Raw genomic sequence first — 20638 nt, 5'->3', positions numbered from 1 at the left:
GCCTGAACAGGCAAGCTAATCGAAAATAGCCTTGTTGGCTCATCGGAATTCGTCATGAAAAAGGCTTGTTAGCCCGAGTCAGTGCAGCCGATAGGCTTCCGGGTCATTGCTGCCCTGCATCTTGGTACTGCACCTTCATGCCACCCTCATTCTCTCCGGGGCCCTGCCGCACAGTGTGCTTGGCTGTCAATTCTGATTGGAACATGCTACCTGAGTCTCCTCTTCTTAGCCTGCTTTGAGAAATCTGGCCATCAACAAAGATGGTTATAAATACCGATAGTTATCAGCCGAGGATTCAGCCGTAGACTTCGCTTTTCTTTTCCGTGTGCGAACATAAATTGCGACTTTTGCCCCATCATGGGTCAGACTCACTCTGTTCATACGACTACCACCAGTGTAGCTAGTATACACACTACTACCCACACTACCTCTTCTATTCTTACTACATCCACTACCCATACTACCACTTCTACCCATACTAGTGTGGCTAGTACCTCCACCTCTTCTACTCATACTACTGTTATCAGTGTACCTACTTCATCTAGTACTACCTCTTCTACTCATACTACGGCTACAAGTGCAGCTAGTTCCTCAACTGCTGCCTGCACATCCTCCGGCATGTCGGTCTGTACTACTTCTTCGGCAGTCGGCCAGGCTACTGTGGCAGGAAATATCCTGGTTATTGCTAGAGATGCTGCATCTGCATCAGCTGCTAGCGACGGTCTCAATGGCTATGGAATTCCTTTCACCACTCTCTTGGTGCCACAAGCCGGTGCTGATCTGCCGGTGCTCAACACTACAGCTGGTGGAAACTTCGGAGGTATCGTGGTAGCTTCAGGAATCAGCTATGACTACTCCACGGGCTGGGCAAGTGGTCTGACTGACGACCAATGGAGTCAGCTATATGCTTACCAGCTCGAGTATGGTGTTCGTATGGTTCAGTACGATGTCTACCCTGGCTCGGACTATGGAACCAGTGTTATTGGCGACGGATGCTGTGATACCGGTGTCGAACAGGAATTCTACTTTACGGATATTAGCGACTTCCCTACCTCTGGCATCAGGACTGGCGTTGCTGCCAACGTCAGCACCGAAGGTCTTTATCATTACTCTGCCTCAATTCTCAACACCAGCAACACCAAACCGATCGCTTCGTTTGCTGCGAACTCGGTCGTCACCACCGAAAGCGTTGCTGCAGTTATAAATGACTTCGATGGTCGCCAGCAAATGGTGTTCTTCATGTCTCTGGATCCTAGCTGGAGTTCCACTTCAGCGTTTGTGCAGCACGCCTGGATCACCTGGCTGACTCGCGGTCTCCATGCTGGATGGCGTCGTGTCAACATCAACACCCAGGTTGACGATATGATGTTGACTACCAATATCTACTCGCCTAGCAACACCACCTTCCGTATAACCACTGATGATATGGATGGTATTCTGGCTTGGATTCCCACCATCAACGCCAAGATGAACGCTGGTAGCACATACTTCCCGGAAGTTGGCTTCAATGGTAATGGAAATATCGATCATTCTTCGAATGTGGCTGGTGGCTGGGCTATCTGCGGTGGTGGTGTCTACTACACGGCGGCAGCAGCAACGGCACCTGAATGGCAGAAGCCTCTGGGGACTGGTACCAACCAGTGGCCCTCTACTCCAACTGTCTATGATTGGGGCACAAACTGTACCAGCCTGGATCCCCTTCTGATCTGGTGGCAAACCAACATGAACAACTTCGCCCTCCTGTCCCACACCTTCACCCACGAGGCGGAGAACAATGCCACCTACTCTGATATCTACAAGGAGATCAGCTTCAACCAGGCCTGGTTCAAGCAGGTTGGACTTGATCAAGCTACTTACTGGACCGACAATGGTATCATTCCCCCGGCCATCACAGGTATCCACAACGGAGATGCTCTCCAGGCTTGGTACGACAACGGTATCACAAACTGTGTTGGTGACAACACTCGTTCTGCTCTCCTAAATCAAGAGAACGCCATGTGGCCCTACTTCACTGTGACTGCTACCGATGGATTCGTTGGTATGCAGGTTAACCCTCGTTGGTCGACTCGTATCTACTACGACTGCACCACCCCTGCCTGCACCCTGCTGGAGTGGACCGATACTTCTGATGGATCTGGAGACTTTGATTATCTATTGGCCACCGAGAAGTCCGATACCATGCGCCATTTCTTCGGTCTTTACCACGACCCCTACATGTTCCACCAGGCCAACCTTCGCAACGCTGATACCGATCCTATCACCGTTAACGGAGTGAGTGGTCAGTACTCTATCTTCCAGGCCTGGGTCGAGACTGTTATACAGGAGTTTGTCCGCCTGGTCGACTGGCCCCTTGTGACAATCAAGCACGCCGACGTAAGTTCTACTTGGATTACCATCCACTCTTTTATTCCCTCATTACTGACTTTCTGCCTAGATGTCCGCTGGATTCAATGCTCGCTACACTCGCGATGCTTGTAATTACGCCCTCACCTACAACACAGAGGACAATGAGATCATTTCAGTCACCATCTCTGCCAATGATGATACCTGCAGCGAGCCCATTCCGGTCACTTTCCCCGTCAAGCCGACCTCGACCAAAGATTACGCCACCGAGCAGCTCGGTAGCGACCCTCTGACAGTCTGGGTCCCGCTTTCGGGCTCCCCTGTCACCTTCACTCTGTCCACTCCCATTGCCCTATAAAAGCCCAATTCCCTTGATTTGCGTATAAGATTTATTGAGGATCAAGCAGGCACTTGTGAATTTTCTAGCCTTGCAGATGTTTGATTTGTTCTTATGTGTGAATGTGTTCCCTTCGTATAATATGGTCTCCATGTTACATTAATGCATTTCATCTGACCACCGAAGCTCGAGCCATGGATAAGATATAAAATTCGCTCAGAAACAATGCTCCGTATATAGAATATTCTTAGGTATGTTGCACCGCCAGGTAGAGGATAAACAAATCCAGTGGATTAGTCTCATCCGATGTTGAAATGCTGTTCTCTTGTGGTGTTTGTTAATAGTTTTCGATGAGCTTGTGGGACCATCAAGAAAGGTAAATCGGGACTACAGTATATTGCGATCCTTAATCTAAGGTTATAGATGCCCCAGATTATAGATGTCAAAGAAAATTACTAGAAGCTCAGCTAAAGCATCAAGTTCATTAGAATAAGGGTAGCTAAAGTAAAAGCAAGGCCAGAAGAATCAAAAATCATAAAAGAGGGTGGGTATCGTCAGCGATTCAGTTGCGTCCAGGCGTATGAACATCGAAATCCTAAGACTACCGATCAATGAACATGATGATCAGGTTCTTTTCTTGGGAATCATGTGTACATCCTCAATTGGGTGAAAGTCATATCTTCATAGACAAAAATGAAAAAAGGCAAAGGGGAAAAAGGGAAAAGCGAGTGCGTGTCAAAGGAACATCTAGATGTTCTCAACAACGCGAGCATTCATAGCCTGCTGGAATCCATCATCGATCTGACTGCTTGGACCCTCGCCCGCATTCTCGACCAACTGCTGACTCATGGTCTGGTTCATGGCCGGCAAGAAGATGACCTTGCTGTTAGCACTCTTAGCCATAGCCTGCATAGCCTCCAAGTAACGAATTTGCATCGCAGGAGCAGACGACAGAATATCAGCAGCCTGGCGCATCAACTTGGCAGACTCGACCTCGGCACGAGCGGCGATAACCTTGCTCTCACCGATCCGTTTAGACTGAGCCGCCATGGAAAGCGAATCCTGCAGATCATTGCTGAAGATGATATCCTTGATAAGCATCGACTCGACCTGCACACCCCAGCCTGATGCCACCTCCTCAATGATCTCCGATGTGGACTGGGCGATCTCTTCGCGGCGTTCGATGACGTCCTGCAGGACGCGGGCTCCGATCACATGGCGCAGGGTAGTCTGGGTGCGCTCGATGAGGGCCTGCTTGACGTTGGAGATTCCGAAGGCAGCGATATGTGGAGAGGTGACTTGGTAGTAGATGACGGAGGTGAGGTTGAGAGTGACATTATCTTTGGTCATACAGACCTGGCGGGGAACTTCGACGATCTGGATCTTCACGTCGACGGTAGTCAGGTGCTCGCTAAGGGGGTTGACCTTTACCAGGCCAGGATCGACGGAACGCTCGAAGCTGAAGGGTAAGTTAGGATAAATAAGATAGGCATGTCGCTTGAGGATGTACATACCGTCCAAATCGCGAGACCAGACCGACCTGACCCTGGTCGACAGGCTTGAAGGGGTTTGGGCAGCAGATGCAGCAGGGAATAGCACCACAGAAGCCGATACATGAGCCCAGGTTGTGAACTGTGGAAGAAATGGAATGTTAGCTATGCAACCTTATCGCGCTAGGTTCATCTACTTGTACATACTCATTTGGGAGTACCATCCATGCGCATCGGGGTTTTCAACATCATGTTGGATTACCGCAGCATACTTGGGTTGCAGATCAGACAAACGAGCAGGTTGCACCTTGACCAGGCCGTGCGCCGCGCGATGGGGGACGGTGGCCGGCTCAGGGTCTAAAGCTGGAGCCTTACCGGTTGCACCGTTGACAGACATGTTCAGATGAAATATATGGATGAAAGTTTGATCAGAAAAGGGGAGTACAATCTGAGATGAAGTAGATGAATAGCAGAAATACGGGAAATGGGTAAGGTTTAAATCATTCTTAAATAAACAGAAAGCTGACCAGATCAACCTTGGCCAAAACCGTCATTTACTGCAAACGATCGAGCTTTCTCCGCAGTGGGGCAATGTTACCATTCCAACCAATAGTACTATGTTATCATGGGGCACTTTCGTGTCTCCACGACCCAAGACTCTTGTCCTTAAAACACCTCTAAGCCTCCCGGGCGCATTTACCCCATGATGGTTCTTACTCCACGGCCGACACTAGATTGGTCATTTCGGCTGCCGTCTACCCGGATGGACTCATGATTCCTGCCTTTCCTACTTTGGGAATCAAATACTTCACCTCTTTACGATATAGTTCAACGAATTAAATGGAGATGAAATATCTAAGACAACGAAAGAGTTGATCGTGAAGCACTTGAGTATAGATATTAGATTATAACGCAACATTACATACGATATTATATCTCCACTGGTGATAGGTGTACGACAATTCACGTGCCCCATCTTCCCAGAGAGTTTCTATTTCCTAAAAAGGGGCAAGGCTGACAAAATTCTCGATTCTCACAACCTTAACAAGGTTTGGATGAAAGAGCTCGTTTTCGTTTAACAACCCGACCTGCTGATTCGCTGATCGGGATCCCCTGACGTAAAGTATAGCAGTTACGGGCCAATTTTGCCCCGCGGGCACGGGTTTAGCTCGAGGCAGTGTTGAACACGAAAGTATAACGAGCCGCAATGACAGAGAATTATATGAGGGAAATAACTATCTAAATGTTGTATGGCCAAAATATGACTCAGGCATAGCGCAAGGCTCAACTAGTAAAGTCCTTTGAGAATCACGCAGGTGTCCAAAACAACCACCCAACACCCACTCCGAATTTCAACGCCGCCGCAATCCATAATACAAGTGCCATGCCTCCTTTCGTGCGGCTCAGCCATCCTCCCACGATCGCCCCAATAAGCAACATCACAACACCGCCCATCCGTCGATTACGCTTGGTATTCCGCTTCAATCCCTCGAATAGAGCAGGGTCAGAGGCGATGTCGTAGTAGACACTGGTCAGAACCACGCCGGGAATCTCATTAAATCCCAACATGCGAGTGGAGTTAATGGATCCGGCAGATTGAAACGCTAGCAACGCAATAGGGATCAGGCTGAGGAGGGGCCGATCTAAGGTAAATGATCGTCCATTCTGGGTTTGTACCACGTCCGTCTGGAGGAGGATGGCGGCGATGACAATCAAAAGGGCCTGGAAGGCAAATGAGATGAACAGTGTACCACGACGACAGGCTCCGAATGCCTTTGTCCATCTGGCGAAGGTGATTGCACCAAGAAGGAACCCTGCGATGGAGACGAGGGATCGAACCCATCCGTTTGGTGCTCCAAGTGGTTGTGAAGAAGCTCCTAGGCCGAGAACGATAGTGTTTCCTGGAAGTGTTAGAATATTTCTATGATTGGCTGGGGTTGGGATATTCTACCTGTTTGCATAGCGAGGAAACAGGACCATGCGTTGAATGCACAGCTATCGCATAGCCCGGTATTCAGGCAGAGAAGCAGACATATCCTGTCTGCGAATGTGGTGTCGACAGTCTCCGTCCATTTTCTACGTAGGTCTGTTATCCTACTTGGCTTGGATGAAAGTTCCAGGTTATGTGCAGGTAGGCCTGGTTGTTTTCCCGACATTGTTAGTGCTTATCATATGATTTGAAAAAGAGACGAAACCCAGGAAAGAAGGGAGGTGAGTGGAAATCCCTCAAGTAATTTGGCTCAGCCCTAGGGTAAGGGAAGGTATCATGTTGTGGAACCGGAGAACGGGTCTCCGTTGCCTCATACATAGACCGTACTACGGGCTGCGGAGTTCACCTACCGGATCAGAATACAAATATTTGGACGTGTCAATAATTTTCTTCCCGTGCATTTAAAAACGCAAATGCAATCTACGCGAAGTATAAGTGGTCGGATAGAACGGCTCGAAGCCATGTTCCTGCTCCGACACGTCATCACCACCAATCAAAAGCGTATTTTTACAAAAATAATCGAGGTATTTTACAGTAATCAAAGCTTAGCTGAAAGCTTGTCTTTACAGCCGGACAGATTTAATTGCCGAGCATATGCATTATACCTACTAGTAGGTTTCACCAGCAGTGGTTTGCCCATCGTAAATTTTTACATATGGTTTTCGGAATTAAGACCTGCGTCAATAATTTACAATTTCGATCCACCAGCCACACGACAACTTATAACATTTTCTAGCAGTGGGAAAGGTCAGAGACAAAATGGAACGGCTAATCGGCAACTCCCAGCAAGGGAAAATTACCTCAGGGTATACCCGCTTCCAACTCCAGGCAACGCTATTACAAAGACCCACTATCAGCCCTACAGGGCAGTGGAGTGTGGACACTGCATATAATGGCTGCGTTGGGCTTATGTACGGAGTATGCACCCAAAAATGCCTTCTGTCTCTCAATTTGGGATTATAGTCCCCATGCGAGACATTCATTCTCCTCGCTTTTTTCCCTTCTTGGAGCTGGTATGTCTGACAGCGGTGGACCTATTCCAAATAAGATGGAATTTGAATCAAGCAAGGGATTGGTAGTAATCAATTTCAAACACATTCGGATAAGAGAGGTTGTCAAGCAGCATTTTCTGAGGAAATGAGAAGTTAGCGTATTACCATGTTATAAAATCATTCATGCCTGCTTGGGTACTTCTTTCCGCCGGATTGAATCATTTGTCGTCATTAAGTTTTGTGATCCTCTATAATGTAAGTCTTGCTGATTGCAGGTGTGGAGATGTGGGTTTAGATAGATCCTCAAGTTCCTTGAAATACCTAAGCTTGTCAAGGATCATGGTGTAAAAGCAATATCACAATCAGGTTGTGATTGGTCTGGTTTGAGGACTGACGGTATTTTCTGCGCATCGGCCACACCTCGGGCTGGGGTTTAGCCAATGAGTCAATAGGGACTGTTCTAGATCAATGAGAATATGCAACTGATTCCTTGCCTCTTGAGGATCTACGTAGTAGATATCGTTGTCCTCTGGCGAGACTCGCAACAACCGAGCTCTGTCCAGAGCTCTATAAAAGCGTGCTATTTGTCTCTTGTTCCCGGATTATCCGTGCTTGACTCCTCACAGATTTCCATCCTCTTTCTATCTCGGAATCATGAGTCCTCAGCTCTTGGCAGGGTTCTGTCTCAAAGTGTCCCTGTTGTCTCTCCTACTCAGCATCTGCCAACTCAGTTATGCCCTTCCTCAACCTTCCAGTCTATACGGATGGGCATCCGCCGCTGGTGACGATGAAACGTCCGCAGTAGCTCCTCTTCGAGGTAGCTCAGCACTTCTAGGTGTTGTTCAGGGTGAAGTGAATACCCAAAACAGCGCCACGGTCCCTGAATCTGAAATCGAACTTGCCCCCGGGCAGACCGCCGATGCAGATATAGGAATCCCTTTCTCCTTCAAGAACACCCCGCACCCCCAGCCCATCCGAGGTGACCTAGGATCAACAGCCGCCGGCCCTCGTACATACGCCTACGACCGCCTGAACCCGAGCACTTTTGCACCACCAGGATCAGATAGTGGTGATGTGTCACAAGGCAAATGGCCCCTCGGTCTCTCGCACAACCGCATCCTTCCAGGACACTCCGGCTGGTCTCGGCAAGAGAACACAGATGTTCTTCCCAGCGCAACAGCTATGGCTGGAGTGGATATGAAGTTGGCACCCTGGGCATACCGCGAGTTACACTGGCATCAAGCAAGTGAGTGGAGTATCGTCTTGAACGGAAGTGTCCGCGTGCAGGCAATGGACGAGGATGGTCAAACGTTCACAGATGATGTCACTGCGGGTGATGTTTGGTTCTTCCCACCCGGTGTACCTCACTCGCTTCAAGCACTGGAAGAAGGTTCGGAGTTCATGCTTGTCTTCGATCAGGGAGATTTCAGCGATGGTGGTACAGGGCTGATCACTGAGATGTTCCTGCGTAACCCGAAAGAAGTTCTTTCGAAAAACTTCCAGGCTCCTTTGTCGGACTTTGATGATCTTCCACAAGATCAATTGTACATTTTCAACGGCACGCCCGCTCCACAGGATGTCGAGGAACAAACTATCTCCGGACCTGGCGGTACCATATCGGGCAACCAGAGCTATACGTACCATTTGTCCAAGCAAGAGGCATACGAGACACCCGGTGGAAGCATCAAGATCATCGATCCCGTGAGCTTCCCAATCGCGAAAATGTTTAGCGCGGCGCTCGTGACAATTAAGCCAGGCGCCATGCGGGAGATTCACTGGTAAGTAACTTGGCGATGAATAATCTGTTGAAGCGAGGACTAATGGTTATTTGTCCTAGGCACGGCACCAGTGATGAATGGGGCTTTTTCCTCGCTGGGAACGCACGCGTCAGCGTCTACGAAGCGCCAACCTCCGGAGCAACCGTTGATTTCTCCGCAGGAGATATCTCATACGTGAAAGCTACAGCTTCGCACTACATTGAGAATACCGGTGATGAGGATGTTGTCTTTCTTGAAATGCTTCAGGCAACTCGATTCTCTGATATCTCGGTCGGTCAATGGTTGAAGCTCACTCCAAAACAGATCATCAAGGATACATTGCATGTCCCAGATAGTCTGTTGGATAACCTTTCTCCCAATAAGCAGTATGTTGTGCAAGGAAATCAAAACTTGACTGCTCTTTCGGGTGGATCTGGCATTGCGTGATGGATTTTGTTCAAGTTTTGGCCCAATGTGTTGTCAAAAGTCAAGACTCAAGTTGATGAATTCTCCATCTTTATTTATAGAGCAAAATTTTATATCACTTACATCAACTAGCATCATTGGTCTAGTGGTAGAATTCGTCGTTGCCATCGACGAGGCCCGTGTTCGATTCACGGATGATGCATTTCTTTTTTGTCTTTTTTAAGTTCCGACCGCAAAACATCAAACTATTTCAAGTGTTTTTTCCAGATCTTTTGTGCCATTGTGTTTTACTTAATGTTGATGATTTTTTGGCATTTCTCGATGCACGATACAATTACCTTGTTATTATCCAGATTTCAAATGTTTGACCATCACTTACCAAAGTACGCCCGAGAACCTCCCAATATATATATTTGCTTGTGTCAAGAGTTACCTCAGGCAAGTGTCGAAGTATATATGCATGTACATACATATTTCAATCAAATTTATTCTGTAATCAGACCACCTGAATCAAACACTGAAAAATTATTACCGAAAGAATTCATAAGTAGATTAAATTGGACCTCTAAAACTAAGTAATGCCTTAATTGAGATCCAGGGACAGCATTGACAGCGCCGATCAGTGCCTCAATTTTCAACTTTGAAATATAGGGGTTCTTTGTGACCTTTCCACTGCCACCAGGGCATAGAAAAAAAAACCCTCAAAGAATGGCCAGTTCCTCATGTTACACCCTGCACTCGGTCGAGAGACATGCTATTGCTGTCCACCCCGCCTGCGATAACTCCCGACGCTGACGCCATCAGACTCCAATTTCACGTCTTCTCAAACATGCACGCAATAACCCGGTCGCATGAGCTGCGGGGTTGACAGCGAGAGACGTGACGCAGTCCTGATAAATAACACGAAAAAAAGTCCAAGCAATAAAAAGTCCTACAATTGCAACTTTCAATTGCCCTCTTCCCAATCCAACCAAATCACCGAAACCCTATAGGCCACCACAATGGGCTCAACAGAGAAGAAGCAACTCATCATCAATGCATTTGCAATGCATTCGCCGAGCCACCTGAACCCAGGCCTCTTCCGCTACCCCACCGACAAAGGCGCAGACTATAAAAACATCAAGCACTGGATGGCCCTAGCCCAAAAGCTCGAAAAAGCCAAATTCCATGCCATCTTCTTCGCCGACGTCCTCGGCGGCTATGATGTATACCGCGGACCTGAAAACCTGGACCCGACCATCCCTGCCGGCGCCCAGTTCCCCATCAACGACCCACTATACAGCATTCCCGCCATGGCAGCCGTGACAGAGAGCATCGGGTTCGGAGTCACGGCGTCAACGACATATGAAGCACCCTATGCACTTGCACGACGCTTCTCAACAGTCGACCACCTAAGTAATGGTCGCATCGGCTGGAATATCGTGACATCGTACCTGGATTCAGCAGCGAGGAACTTCGGTCTTGATACCCAGGTTGAGCATGACGAGCGCTATCGTATTGCGGATGAGTATTTGGATGTTACTTATAAGCTCTGGGAAGCGTCGTGGAGAGATGACGCGGTGGGCTGGAAGCAGAGTGATGCAAAGCTCGATGGTCCTGTGGAGGGTCAACGGTATGCGGATCCGCGCGGTGTTCGACAGATCAATCACAAGGGGAAATACTTCCAGGTTCCTGGTCCTCATCTCTGTGAGCCGAGTCCGCAGCGTACGCCATTTTTGTTGCAGGCGGGGACTTCGTCGGCTGGGAAGGCCTTTGCGGCTAAACATGCCGAGGCTGTCTTTCTTCATGCGCAGAAGCCAGAGCTTGTGCGTCCTTCTGTCGATAGTATTCGGCAACAAGCTGCGGATCTAGGAAGAAATCCTGCCGATATCAAGGTTATTGCTGGGGCGCTGGTCATTGTTGCTGAGACGGATGAGGCGGCGCAGGCGAAGTTTGATGAGTTTAAGAAATACGGGGATACGGAGGGTGCCTTGGCTTTGTTTGGTGGGTGGACGGGGTATGATCTCTCGACGTATACCGATGATCAGGACTTCCGATTTGTGGAGCAGCCGGCGGTGCGGAGTATGGTGAATCACTGGGCAAGTACTGTGCCTGGAACAGAAGGCAAGAAGTGGGATAAGAAGACTATCGCAGAATACCTCGTTCTTGGAGGAAATGGCGTTAAGATTATTGGCAGCGTTCAGACTGTGGCCGATGAGCTCGAGCGGTGGGTGGATGTTGGCGATGTTGATGGCTTCAATTTGAGCTATGCTAGTCTCGATGAGACTTTTGATGATATTATCAACCTCCTGCTTCCTGAGCTCCAACGACGTGGTCTGTTCTGGTCTGACTATGCGGTGAAGGGTGGGACTTTCAGAGAGAACATGTATGGGAAGAAGGGCCAGTCAAGACTGCCTGATGCTCATCGAGGTGCGAAGTTCTTTTGGAAGCAGGGCGAAGGCGTACCGCCGTACTCCTTGGAGAAATCAGGATAATTCATCCATAGACGCGAGAACGGATTTATTTTCATAAATGATAGCTCAATCAAAAATCAAATTTAAATGGCCTCGGTTCGCCTGCTACAGTCAGAAGTTAGCTTGCCACGTAAGTGAGTGCAAGATATAATTTACACCAGAGGAACCGAGATGCATAAATCTAGTGTATAAGAATTCAAGGCACTGACTGTATATGCAAAATCTAATTTGAAGACTCGAGGTCTGTATAACCTCACTACAATCAATTCAGACATCCCACCAGCCCTCCAGATGCGATCTCAAATCAATTTCCTCGGGAATCTTAAGATGGGGTGTCAAATCGGCATCTGGTTCCAACTCCCTGGAAGTCCACCCATTTCCAAAGTAAGCAAACCGATTCCCACTGGAATTCACATAGGTGTATTCCCAATCTTCCCATCTCGGATCCCGACGAATGTAATTTGTCGCCGACGCGCTACCAGGGAACAACCCATGGATACGTGCACCAGGCTGTCCACCATTGTACCACGAACTGCAGTTCGCAGACCAAACAGTACGCGGATAGAATTGGTCACAGTACTCCACAAAATCATCTGCCGCTTGCTTAGATGGCATAATAGATTTAATTCCCTGACTGCGCACCTTGCGCAGGACTTTCGCAACGTAAGTAATCTGGTTCTCCGTGCTGTTTGGGACTGTGCCGCTGTGGCCAGTAGCATAGGGACCACCAAGCCAGAAGAGGTTGGGAAATCCGGGGGTTGCAAATCCGAGGTAAGAGTATGGGAAGCCGAAATGGCCGTCTCGCTTCCAGGCGGATTTGAGATCGATGCCGTTAGCGATGACTGAGAATGGTGGAGCGTGGTCTGTATTTGCGCCCGTGGAGCAGATTACGACGTCGACTTCTCTTTCAACGCCATCTTCGGTGATGATTCCTTTTTCTGTGAAGCGTTGGATGCGAGTCCGGATGTAGCTGACATTATCCTTGGTCAGGGCCTCGAGGTATCCAGGGCCTGGTGTGGGACGACGGCAGTTTGGTGGAAAATCGGGAAGGATCTGTTCTCCAAGCTCGGGCTTATCGGCGATGCGTTTGAGCATCAAATCTGTCCACTTTTCTTTCAGATCTCTGTTCTCGGGAGTGTCTTTGAAGATTGCGCCGAAGCGTTGGAAGAATCCTTTCTCCACTTGTGTGCGGTATTTCAGATATACGTGTGGATCCTTGAATGATTCTAAGAGTTCCTTGGGGATCAGATTTGGTTCCAGCCGGCGAACGCCGCCGCTGCCACTGCTGAACGAGTCCGCAATCCATGTTGGATTGCGAGCATAATGATCGACGTGATTGGCGATAGGCTGGATGGAAGGAAGAACTTGCAAACCCGAAGCGCCATTGCCAATTAAGGCAACATTCTTGCCTTTCAAGTTGACATTGTGATTCCAGTTTGACGAATGGAAGAGAGACCCCTTATAGTCTTTGATTCCCTCATAATCAGGCAACTTCCAGGCGTTGAAGTGGCCAATAGCATTGATCAGAATATCCAACTTTTCTTCATAGACCTAGAGAGAAGTTAGCAATAATATCCGTTTTGATAATAAGACTTGACTAACTTTCTTAGAACCATCAACATGCTCAATGGTAACCTTCCATTTTCCTTCCTCATTCAACCACTCTGCTCTTTGAACCTGTTGCTGAAACCGAAGGTACTGGTAGACATTATACTTTCGTGCAACCCCTTGCCAGTAGTCTCTGATCTCAGCACCTTGAGCAAACTCTTCCGACCATTGAGTGTTGGGCGAAAATCCCGATTGGTAGGCATGCGCGGGGATATCACATCGCACTCCAGGGTAGGTATTCTCGAACCATGTTCCTCCCTGGATATAACGTGGTTAGAGCGACAATATAATCGAGTCAGAGCTTAATGAATAGTTCATCTCACATACCACATCGGCGTTTTTGTCATAGATTCGCAAATCAAGTCCCGGCAGTTTTGCTGGTAGCAAGATGCCAGCACTGACACCAGTGAGTCCAGCACCAATGATGCCCACTTTAATGGGTCTTACTTCATCAACAGGGTGCTCCTCTAGAGAGAACTCGACTTTCCCGTCGTGTGCATTTGATATCGGTTCATCGGAGCTGTTAATCGCCACAAAAGGCACTGGAGTTGAATATGAAGATCCCTCCAATACCTCTGGCTTCTGTGAAAGATTACCTAACGACGGCAAAGTAGCGACCTGAGGACTTTCTAGCAGAGTCATAATGATATTTGTTACCAATATACCAAAGACAAAAAGAAAATTGAGTGCATTGGCAGGTCATTGAGTAGATAGATGTATTACCCCGCCGATAAATGGGTTTTCTGCCCCTCATGTATCCTTGCACGCCATCTAGAGCGCATTATACATCAAACAATCCAAAATCGGGTCACAGAGCCGGAACCGTAAGCTGTGGCAGGTAAATACGCAATGTACAACAAATAGGATCGGTTAGGTTGAGACAGATCCCGGGACAAATTTGGTGTAGGTAACACCATTGTTATCCGTGATTGCGTGCGGCCCTGAGATGTGCACTAACACCATCAACCCCACTCCACACGCCATTTGGAGTATTGTCAGTGCGCCAACCACTAGTTATTCGGAGTCGAGGATCGCTTTGGCGATATAATTTAATATCCTACCTAGTCTCCTAGCCTCCTACCCAGTCTCTCACTCAGTCTCATACCAAGTTTCCTTTAGTCTCCTACGTTCGTTTCTACTACTTATAGCCTAATATAAATATGAATTGGATATTTAGGTATTGCAGCGATCGCCGGATGGTGAATCTGTAGGGTGCTTGTAGTAAGGGTATTGTCATACTAGCGTGACATTTATGATTTCCTGCCATTTATTATGTGATTCCAAAAGTTTTGTTGGACTGATCGCTATTGCCCACCGTAACTCAGACCCGAATTGCGGTTTTAGATATGGGGGGATTTTGCTACACTAGTACAATGTACCTCGACAGATTGACTTGGAGATAAGAGGGTTGGCATTATTAAAGACCAAGCTGGTAAATAGCATTGTTGAAACATTATCAATAGATGATTAAGGAACTGGAGCCCTGCTATCTATCAATTTGGTGAGTCGAGTAAACGTGCTGAGTTCCTAAGACACCGAGGCACCAATACCTTATATGCCTCTTTTACCATGGAAGCTGCAAAGGAGTCGACAAGTCTTTGCCGAGGACACTTTCTGCAGTTCCAATGTCTCTGATTAAGGAAGGTCAGTAAGGATGTTCCATGTGTCTATATCCTAATAGACTTACGCAGGTCCTCTTGGTGCCCAGTACTCTCCAGTCTGATTGATATCAAATTTCTCGATGAACGACGCGAGTGACCGAGCAGCCTCGTCCGGAGTAACAGCTAGATAAAATTCAGCATAAACCAGGGTAGAGCTCGGCGTAAAAGCTTGCTTACCACCACCTGCATCCCAATATTTGTCAAATCCAACACCCTTGGTCATTTCCGTCCGCATAAAGCCAGGATGCACCAAACCAACAGCGATTCCCTTAGGCTGCAAGTCAATGCTGAGCAGCTTCCCCACCATATTCAAGGCCGCCTTGCTTGCATGATGACCATAATTCCCTCCGCCCTCTTTCTCATGCCGGAGTGTGATACTGCCGCTCTCGCTGCTGACGAGGATCACCTTACTAGCTTCGCCCAATAAACCCGCCTTAACAAGATGATGGACCAGGAAAACGGGTGCGATTGCTGACATAGTATACATCTGGACCTCCTTTTCCCAGTCTGGCGCATCAAAGGATTCGAAGCCAAAGTATCCGGCTGAAATAATGGCAGTCGAGATCTTGGTGGACGCTGGAATCTGTGAAACCAATTTTTGACCGACATCGGGTTGAGTAAGGTCAATACCCTTCAGCCATGTAGTTTTTGAGTCTGTTTGTGGGGCGGACTCTGATCTCGAGGTCGCAAAGATATGCTTGGCGGGATCTTTGGCGTAGAGTGCTCTGAGGGAGGCGCCGAGACCCCTTGTTGCACCCACTACAAGGATATTGTTGGTCATCTTGTAGATCTGTAGAGTTTATTTAGTAGGCTGTGGACTGAACAGTTGAAAGAGACTGGAAAGTCAGAACTGGGATCAAATATTTGGCAGACAAGTCACAGGAATTTGGAATCAGGAATCTGACGCAACGTGCATGATTCAAATGACGTAACCACATGAGGTGCATTGTCACGCCAGAAAGCAGATTACTTTAGGAAAGAAATATATCATTCAATTTATGAAAAGGAGATATTGTAAATACACTTCACTGCCTTTTGATGGACTCTTGGAAGCTATTCACAGACTAGACCCGGTCATAAGAGCCATCTGTGCACTTTTGGCCAAGCCGACTAATTATGTTGGAGCCTGAGTCTTCAGGCATAAGTGGGGATGGTTATTTAATTCGGGACTAGTTTCTAGCCTCATAGTGAAGGCTCAAGAGCACAACAACTTCATCTCTCTATCAACATAGAGAACAAAAGGGTTTTCTTCATAATGTTTCCCCCTTCTTTGTATACTAAAATTACACCAACAAAAAGCTACCCCAATGAGACGCAGCTACCATTTTCAAGGTTCTTGGCTGCTAGATTATAAGGACGCAGCTCACTAAAGGGGAAGATAATGTGATGTTCAGGGGGTTCAGTGCTTCTTTGGCAGAATTTAATGCATAAGAATAAATCTGAGCTGGAGGCTTTCTCTCATTTCTCCCTCTTTACGATCCTTTCTTCTTCCACGCCACTCCTTTACTCTTTACTTTGTTTCGGTTCTCTCTTCCCTTGTCGGGGCACATTTAGCTCCACCCTCAAGGCGTTTGATTGTTTGTTCGAAGACATCTTCCTTTTTGGGCTTTACAGCATTGAACCTACTTTTTCTACTACTGTTACAAGACTGTCGCGTTGCGCAGCTTATGGTTCTGACAAGAGCCCCAATTAGACGACCCTCGGCCACTCTGTAAGTTTTTCGATATAATCCTCTTACTTTTGCTTCTTTTCTGACTTGTCCTTCAACTTTCAATAGCTCATTCCTCGGAAAAATATGCCTCCTCTCTCCAACTCCGGGGTAAGCGCGTACGTGGGGCCTGGAAACAGTGATGCAGCTTGGTGCCGCCGGTGTATCCTGGCAATCCCCAATGGTGCGATCTGTGTGTCTTCGGGCATTTCAAACAAGTGTGTGAGGTGTTCCGCTTTTGGGCTTGAATGCTTGATGGTCGACCCGCGTCTGAGAAAGTACGCGGACATCGCGATCTCATGCACTTGCGGTTCCCCCAGATTTGAATGCTGCTGTTCCTGTTGTGAATCTTTTCCGGGATCGATTATATCGATTAACGGCAAACATCGCCCGAGGAAACAAGCCTGCCGTCGCTGAACCGCGGTCACTCTCCCCGTTGGAACACCAAATTTCATCGCGGTCTCGTTCCCCATCTCGTTCTCACCCTCTGTCTCGGTCTCGGTCTTCTCTTCGCTCTCGCGCCCCACTCGATCCCCATTCCTCCTCACAAGGATCGAAGGATAATGATTGCTCAGTTGAAGACCAACTTTCAAGAATTAAAATCGCAATTCACGAGTCAGATTTGAGAGCTGAGAACATAGAGAAAGAAATCCTCGAAGAAGAGCAGCGCATTATTATGAGGCAGCTGAGAAGGTCAAGTGGTTTGAAAGAAGACATCTAACTTACAACACATTCTTCCTTACCAGATATCTGGGCATACATCCTCACTTTCACAACTAAGGGCCATAATTACCTCATCATTCCCCGTCATCATCCACATGTCCTAGCAAGGTCGCCATCTCCTGACCATTCGCTTATGAAATACATCAAATATCCATCCTGACTCAAAAGCCTACTATCTCCCGGACTTTACGGCTTCTACGATCGAAGATGCGTGCTCGATCGTGTTTCCAAGGAAACTATTCGAGAAAGGTTTACCCTATGGGTCACTGAGACTGAGAAGCTTGGTATCAATTCTTCGCTTGAGTATCTAAGGCTTTTCCCGACTAAGATTGCGAGGGGTCGAAACTAGTCAGGGAGTTTTTTTGAGATACGACGTATCCAATTCTACCACAATATTTTCAGTCCCCAGCTGGTAAATCTTTCGAATGAAAAGATAATGGGAGTTGATCCACGTCTCTCCTATTTAGATTTGCTTACGCTGTCCGAGCCAATCATGCTGATTTGATGTGCTGTCAAATACCCAAGTGCCCACATCGCTGTCTTTCCTGATCCAAGTCGAGAGCCCTTTGGCTACTATTCGACCAATACGGGAGGCAATAAGCCAGAAGATATGATGGGATAATGGATTTTTTGGCATACTATCAAGTATCACGCGTAATGATCTACCCATCCTCGATTTTAGGCTCCCACATTATGGGGAAAGATATAAAGATTGCCCCAAGGGGTGCCTCTTAACATGCTCAAATGCTTCCATCAGCAGGTGTTTCCAGCATTTGACTTTGAGGCAACAATGGATCCAATACCACGACAGTCTAGGTATGAGCTGTCCGATCTCGATAGACTAGCACCTCCAATGATGGTGAAAGCCTTCCTCCTATACGAGCTTTCGCAAATTGCCGATCTGGACAAGTTGATTACCTCGCTACAAGAAGGTTTGAAGAACGCCATTTTTTGTATGCCCTTCATGGAGGGAAGTGTCCAGTTTGATCAATCTGGCAGGCCTTATATTGAAATGAATTCGGAAAAATGCCTGGTGCTGAGTGTCCGCTAGCTATTATCCGAGCACAAATCATACGCCGCTCTTGTGGACAGCTCATGTGCTCCTGATGACTTGGACCACATCAAATTGTTGCCAGAGGCATCTGTTGGACAGCAAAAAGCATGTACGGTACAACTTCAAATCATCCCCGCGGGTCTGATGTTGGGATTTGCAATGCACCATGCCGTGGGAGACTGGACATCCATGGACACATTTTTGGCTCTTACATGTCGTGGAGCAAAAGCACATCAGCAGGATCTTCCAATGCCAGTATACACCCCCGACCTTCGCAGAGCCCCTTTTAATGCTGAAAAAACAACTGCTGGTACCTCTCAACAGGAGTTGTTGGGAAAATACCCCGGCTTTTCTGTGATAGACTCAAGAGCACGTGCTGCATTTGCTCAGCCTGTACCATCCCCGGCCGTTCAAACCCATGTTTACCGAGCAACGGATTTATCAGTTCCAGAAAATTAAACAGCTATGCACTACCCTCGACGGAGTCGACTACATTAGCTCTTATGGCTGTATTTCCGCGCTTCTCTGGAACTCAATCACTCGTGCCCGGCTCCTCCGCCACCCCGAGAAATCATCATCGCAATCCATCTCCGCGAATCTAATCAATCTCCGCTCCAGGGACCCAGAAAATGCCAACTCGCAGGAGTATATTGGAACGCAGTTCTCCCATCCTGGGTGGGACCGATTGACGTGCAATGTTTCCTGGCAGAAAATGGCCTTTCCATTGCCGCCTCTTGGATCCGCAAATCGATCAACGCAACCAGTGTGTCATCTATCAAGGGGTTGGCTAGGCTGGTAAGATCTCTCTCACCATCTGAACGGCTGGGTATCCCCATGGATCTTCACAATATGGACATCTTGATGAATAGTTGGTATTCAGGAAAAGCAGAGAACTATGATATCGGGACTGATGCTCCTTATGCATTCCGTACGCATCGACCTAACACTGGTGCGTGCTGTCTGATTCTTCCTAATTTAAGCCGTTCTTCAACGCGACTAAATGAGGCATTCATTCAGCTTCCAGCTGAGGAACATAGGTTGTTGCAGGAAGATACTATATTCAACTCTTGTTTTGAACTTCTTGGATAGATACAGGAGTAACATGACCGGGATCAGGGCGCCAAGGATATCGGGACTACTAGTAGATTTTGATCATTTTTTGACAAAAAATGAACATGCTATATTGCAAGCCAGTATCTACTCCGGTACCTACTCCGGTAGTATTATGCCAGTTGGTTTCGAGCAGAAATAATGACTACGAATCTGTCTTCATTCTCGCCGGTTTATCAACAGCCATCTATCAACCGTCATCTACCCCCCATCTATTCATCCAGACCTTTGACCCACCTGGTTCGCCTTTACCACATTCGCCTCTCAATATTCATGAAAATGAATACAGAAAACCAGATTAGGCGTCAAAGACGGCCCCTTGAAATTTGACCCATATTTCTTCGCCCTTACCCGGAAAAAGTCTTTCAAAAATACCCACCGAGAAATATCCAGACCCCTAAGCCCAGGGATGATACCATTGCCAAGCTAAACAACGACTCGGACTTTGATGCCGAACTACGAAGGTGCAAGGAGGCAGGAATCCAAGTTGCTGAACGATCTACGAGGAACAGACACAACTGGTTTCTGCTTCAGATTAGACAGTCAAGTTCACCTGCTAAGCCCTTGTCAAATTCATAAATTGGCGGCTTTTTGGCGGGTGCTGCTGATATATCTCCAGTCGCTTCACCATCCCTCTCAAACATCGCGCTCGGCTAGTGGATAGAATGTGGAGATTCTCAGGGTTATCGATGTAGTAATTCTTTAACAGTGCTGCCTACGACTTATGTAGGCGCTGGTGCACGATAAGGCTCTAAAAAATTAAGTGGAAACGCCGCCCCCTATAGTAATTATCATATTTCCTATTTAGGTAGTGTTTTCCGTCGGCTTGTAGACACGGTTAGAGGTGAATCTCGGGTAGATCGGGATCGACCAGATAACGACTTCCCGACTTTTCGGACAATCTTTACCGGCCCGTGCCCAACATAGATTACCAATATTCTCCTCAATTCTGAAACAGTCGGCTTACTCTATCTGTCTCGAGTCCC

The 20638-nt window shown here is 47.6% G+C and overlaps 7 protein-coding genes across 7 annotated transcripts; 3 read left to right on the top strand and 4 right to left on the bottom strand.

The window, feature by feature from the left end:
• Positions 1-357: 357 nt before the first annotated feature.
• Positions 358-2701, top strand: agd3 (putative extracellular serine-rich protein; the record flags this gene model as incomplete). The annotated part of the gene is made up of 2 exons (XM_057141553.1): positions 358-2373; positions 2435-2701. 2 exons carry the CDS (start codon positions 358-360, stop codon positions 2699-2701), a joined length of 2283 nt encoding a protein of 760 aa, XP_056995559.1.
• A 726-nt stretch (positions 2702-3427) lies between these two features.
• Positions 3428-4567, bottom strand: N7520_007618 (slipin family protein; the record flags this gene model as incomplete). Its single annotated transcript, XM_057141552.1, has 3 exons — positions 3428-4139; positions 4195-4312; positions 4378-4567. The coding sequence occupies 3 exons, from the start codon at positions 4565-4567 to the stop codon at positions 3428-3430; spliced, it is 1020 nt and encodes a 339-aa protein (XP_056995558.1).
• A 911-nt stretch (positions 4568-5478) lies between these two features.
• N7520_007617 (YoaK family protein) lies at positions 5479-6326 on the bottom strand (the record flags this gene model as incomplete). Its single annotated transcript, XM_057141551.1, has 2 exons — positions 5479-6071; positions 6122-6326. 2 exons carry the CDS (start codon positions 6324-6326, stop codon positions 5479-5481), a joined length of 798 nt encoding a protein of 265 aa, XP_056995557.1.
• Positions 6327-7806: 1480 nt separating this feature from the next.
• N7520_007616 (uncharacterized protein) lies at positions 7807-9356 on the top strand (the record flags this gene model as incomplete). The annotated part of the gene is made up of 2 exons (XM_057141550.1): positions 7807-8930; positions 8990-9356. 2 exons carry the CDS (start codon positions 7807-7809, stop codon positions 9354-9356), a joined length of 1491 nt encoding a protein of 496 aa, XP_056995556.1.
• Positions 9357-10336: 980 nt separating this feature from the next.
• N7520_007615 (LLM class flavin-dependent oxidoreductase) lies at positions 10337-11809 on the top strand (the record flags this gene model as incomplete). The annotated part of the gene is made up of 1 exon (XM_057141549.1): positions 10337-11809. One exon carries the CDS (start codon positions 10337-10339, stop codon positions 11807-11809), a length of 1473 nt encoding a protein of 490 aa, XP_056995555.1.
• A 246-nt stretch (positions 11810-12055) lies between these two features.
• Positions 12056-14038, bottom strand: N7520_007614 (flavin-containing monooxygenase; the record flags this gene model as incomplete). Its single annotated transcript, XM_057141548.1, has 3 exons — positions 12056-13339; positions 13391-13654; positions 13724-14038. 3 exons carry the CDS (start codon positions 14036-14038, stop codon positions 12056-12058), a joined length of 1863 nt encoding a protein of 620 aa, XP_056995554.1.
• Positions 14039-14960: 922 nt separating this feature from the next.
• On the bottom strand, positions 14961-15838 carry N7520_007613 (oxidoreductase, short chain dehydrogenase/reductase family superfamily; the record flags this gene model as incomplete). The annotated part of the gene is made up of 3 exons (XM_057141547.1): positions 14961-15027; positions 15084-15180; positions 15235-15838. 3 exons carry the CDS (start codon positions 15836-15838, stop codon positions 14961-14963), a joined length of 768 nt encoding a protein of 255 aa, XP_056995553.1.
• Between the last annotated feature and the right edge of the window lie 4800 nt (positions 15839-20638).

The sequence above is a fragment of the Penicillium odoratum genome, assembly GCF_028828045.1.
Source record: "Penicillium odoratum strain IBT 22623 chromosome Unknown utg000005l_segment0_segment0, whole genome shotgun sequence".
Taxonomy (NCBI): domain Eukaryota; kingdom Fungi; phylum Ascomycota; class Eurotiomycetes; order Eurotiales; family Aspergillaceae; genus Penicillium; species Penicillium odoratum.
Note: the sequence above shows the minus strand (reverse complement) of the source record. Positions and strands in the feature narration are given on the sequence as shown.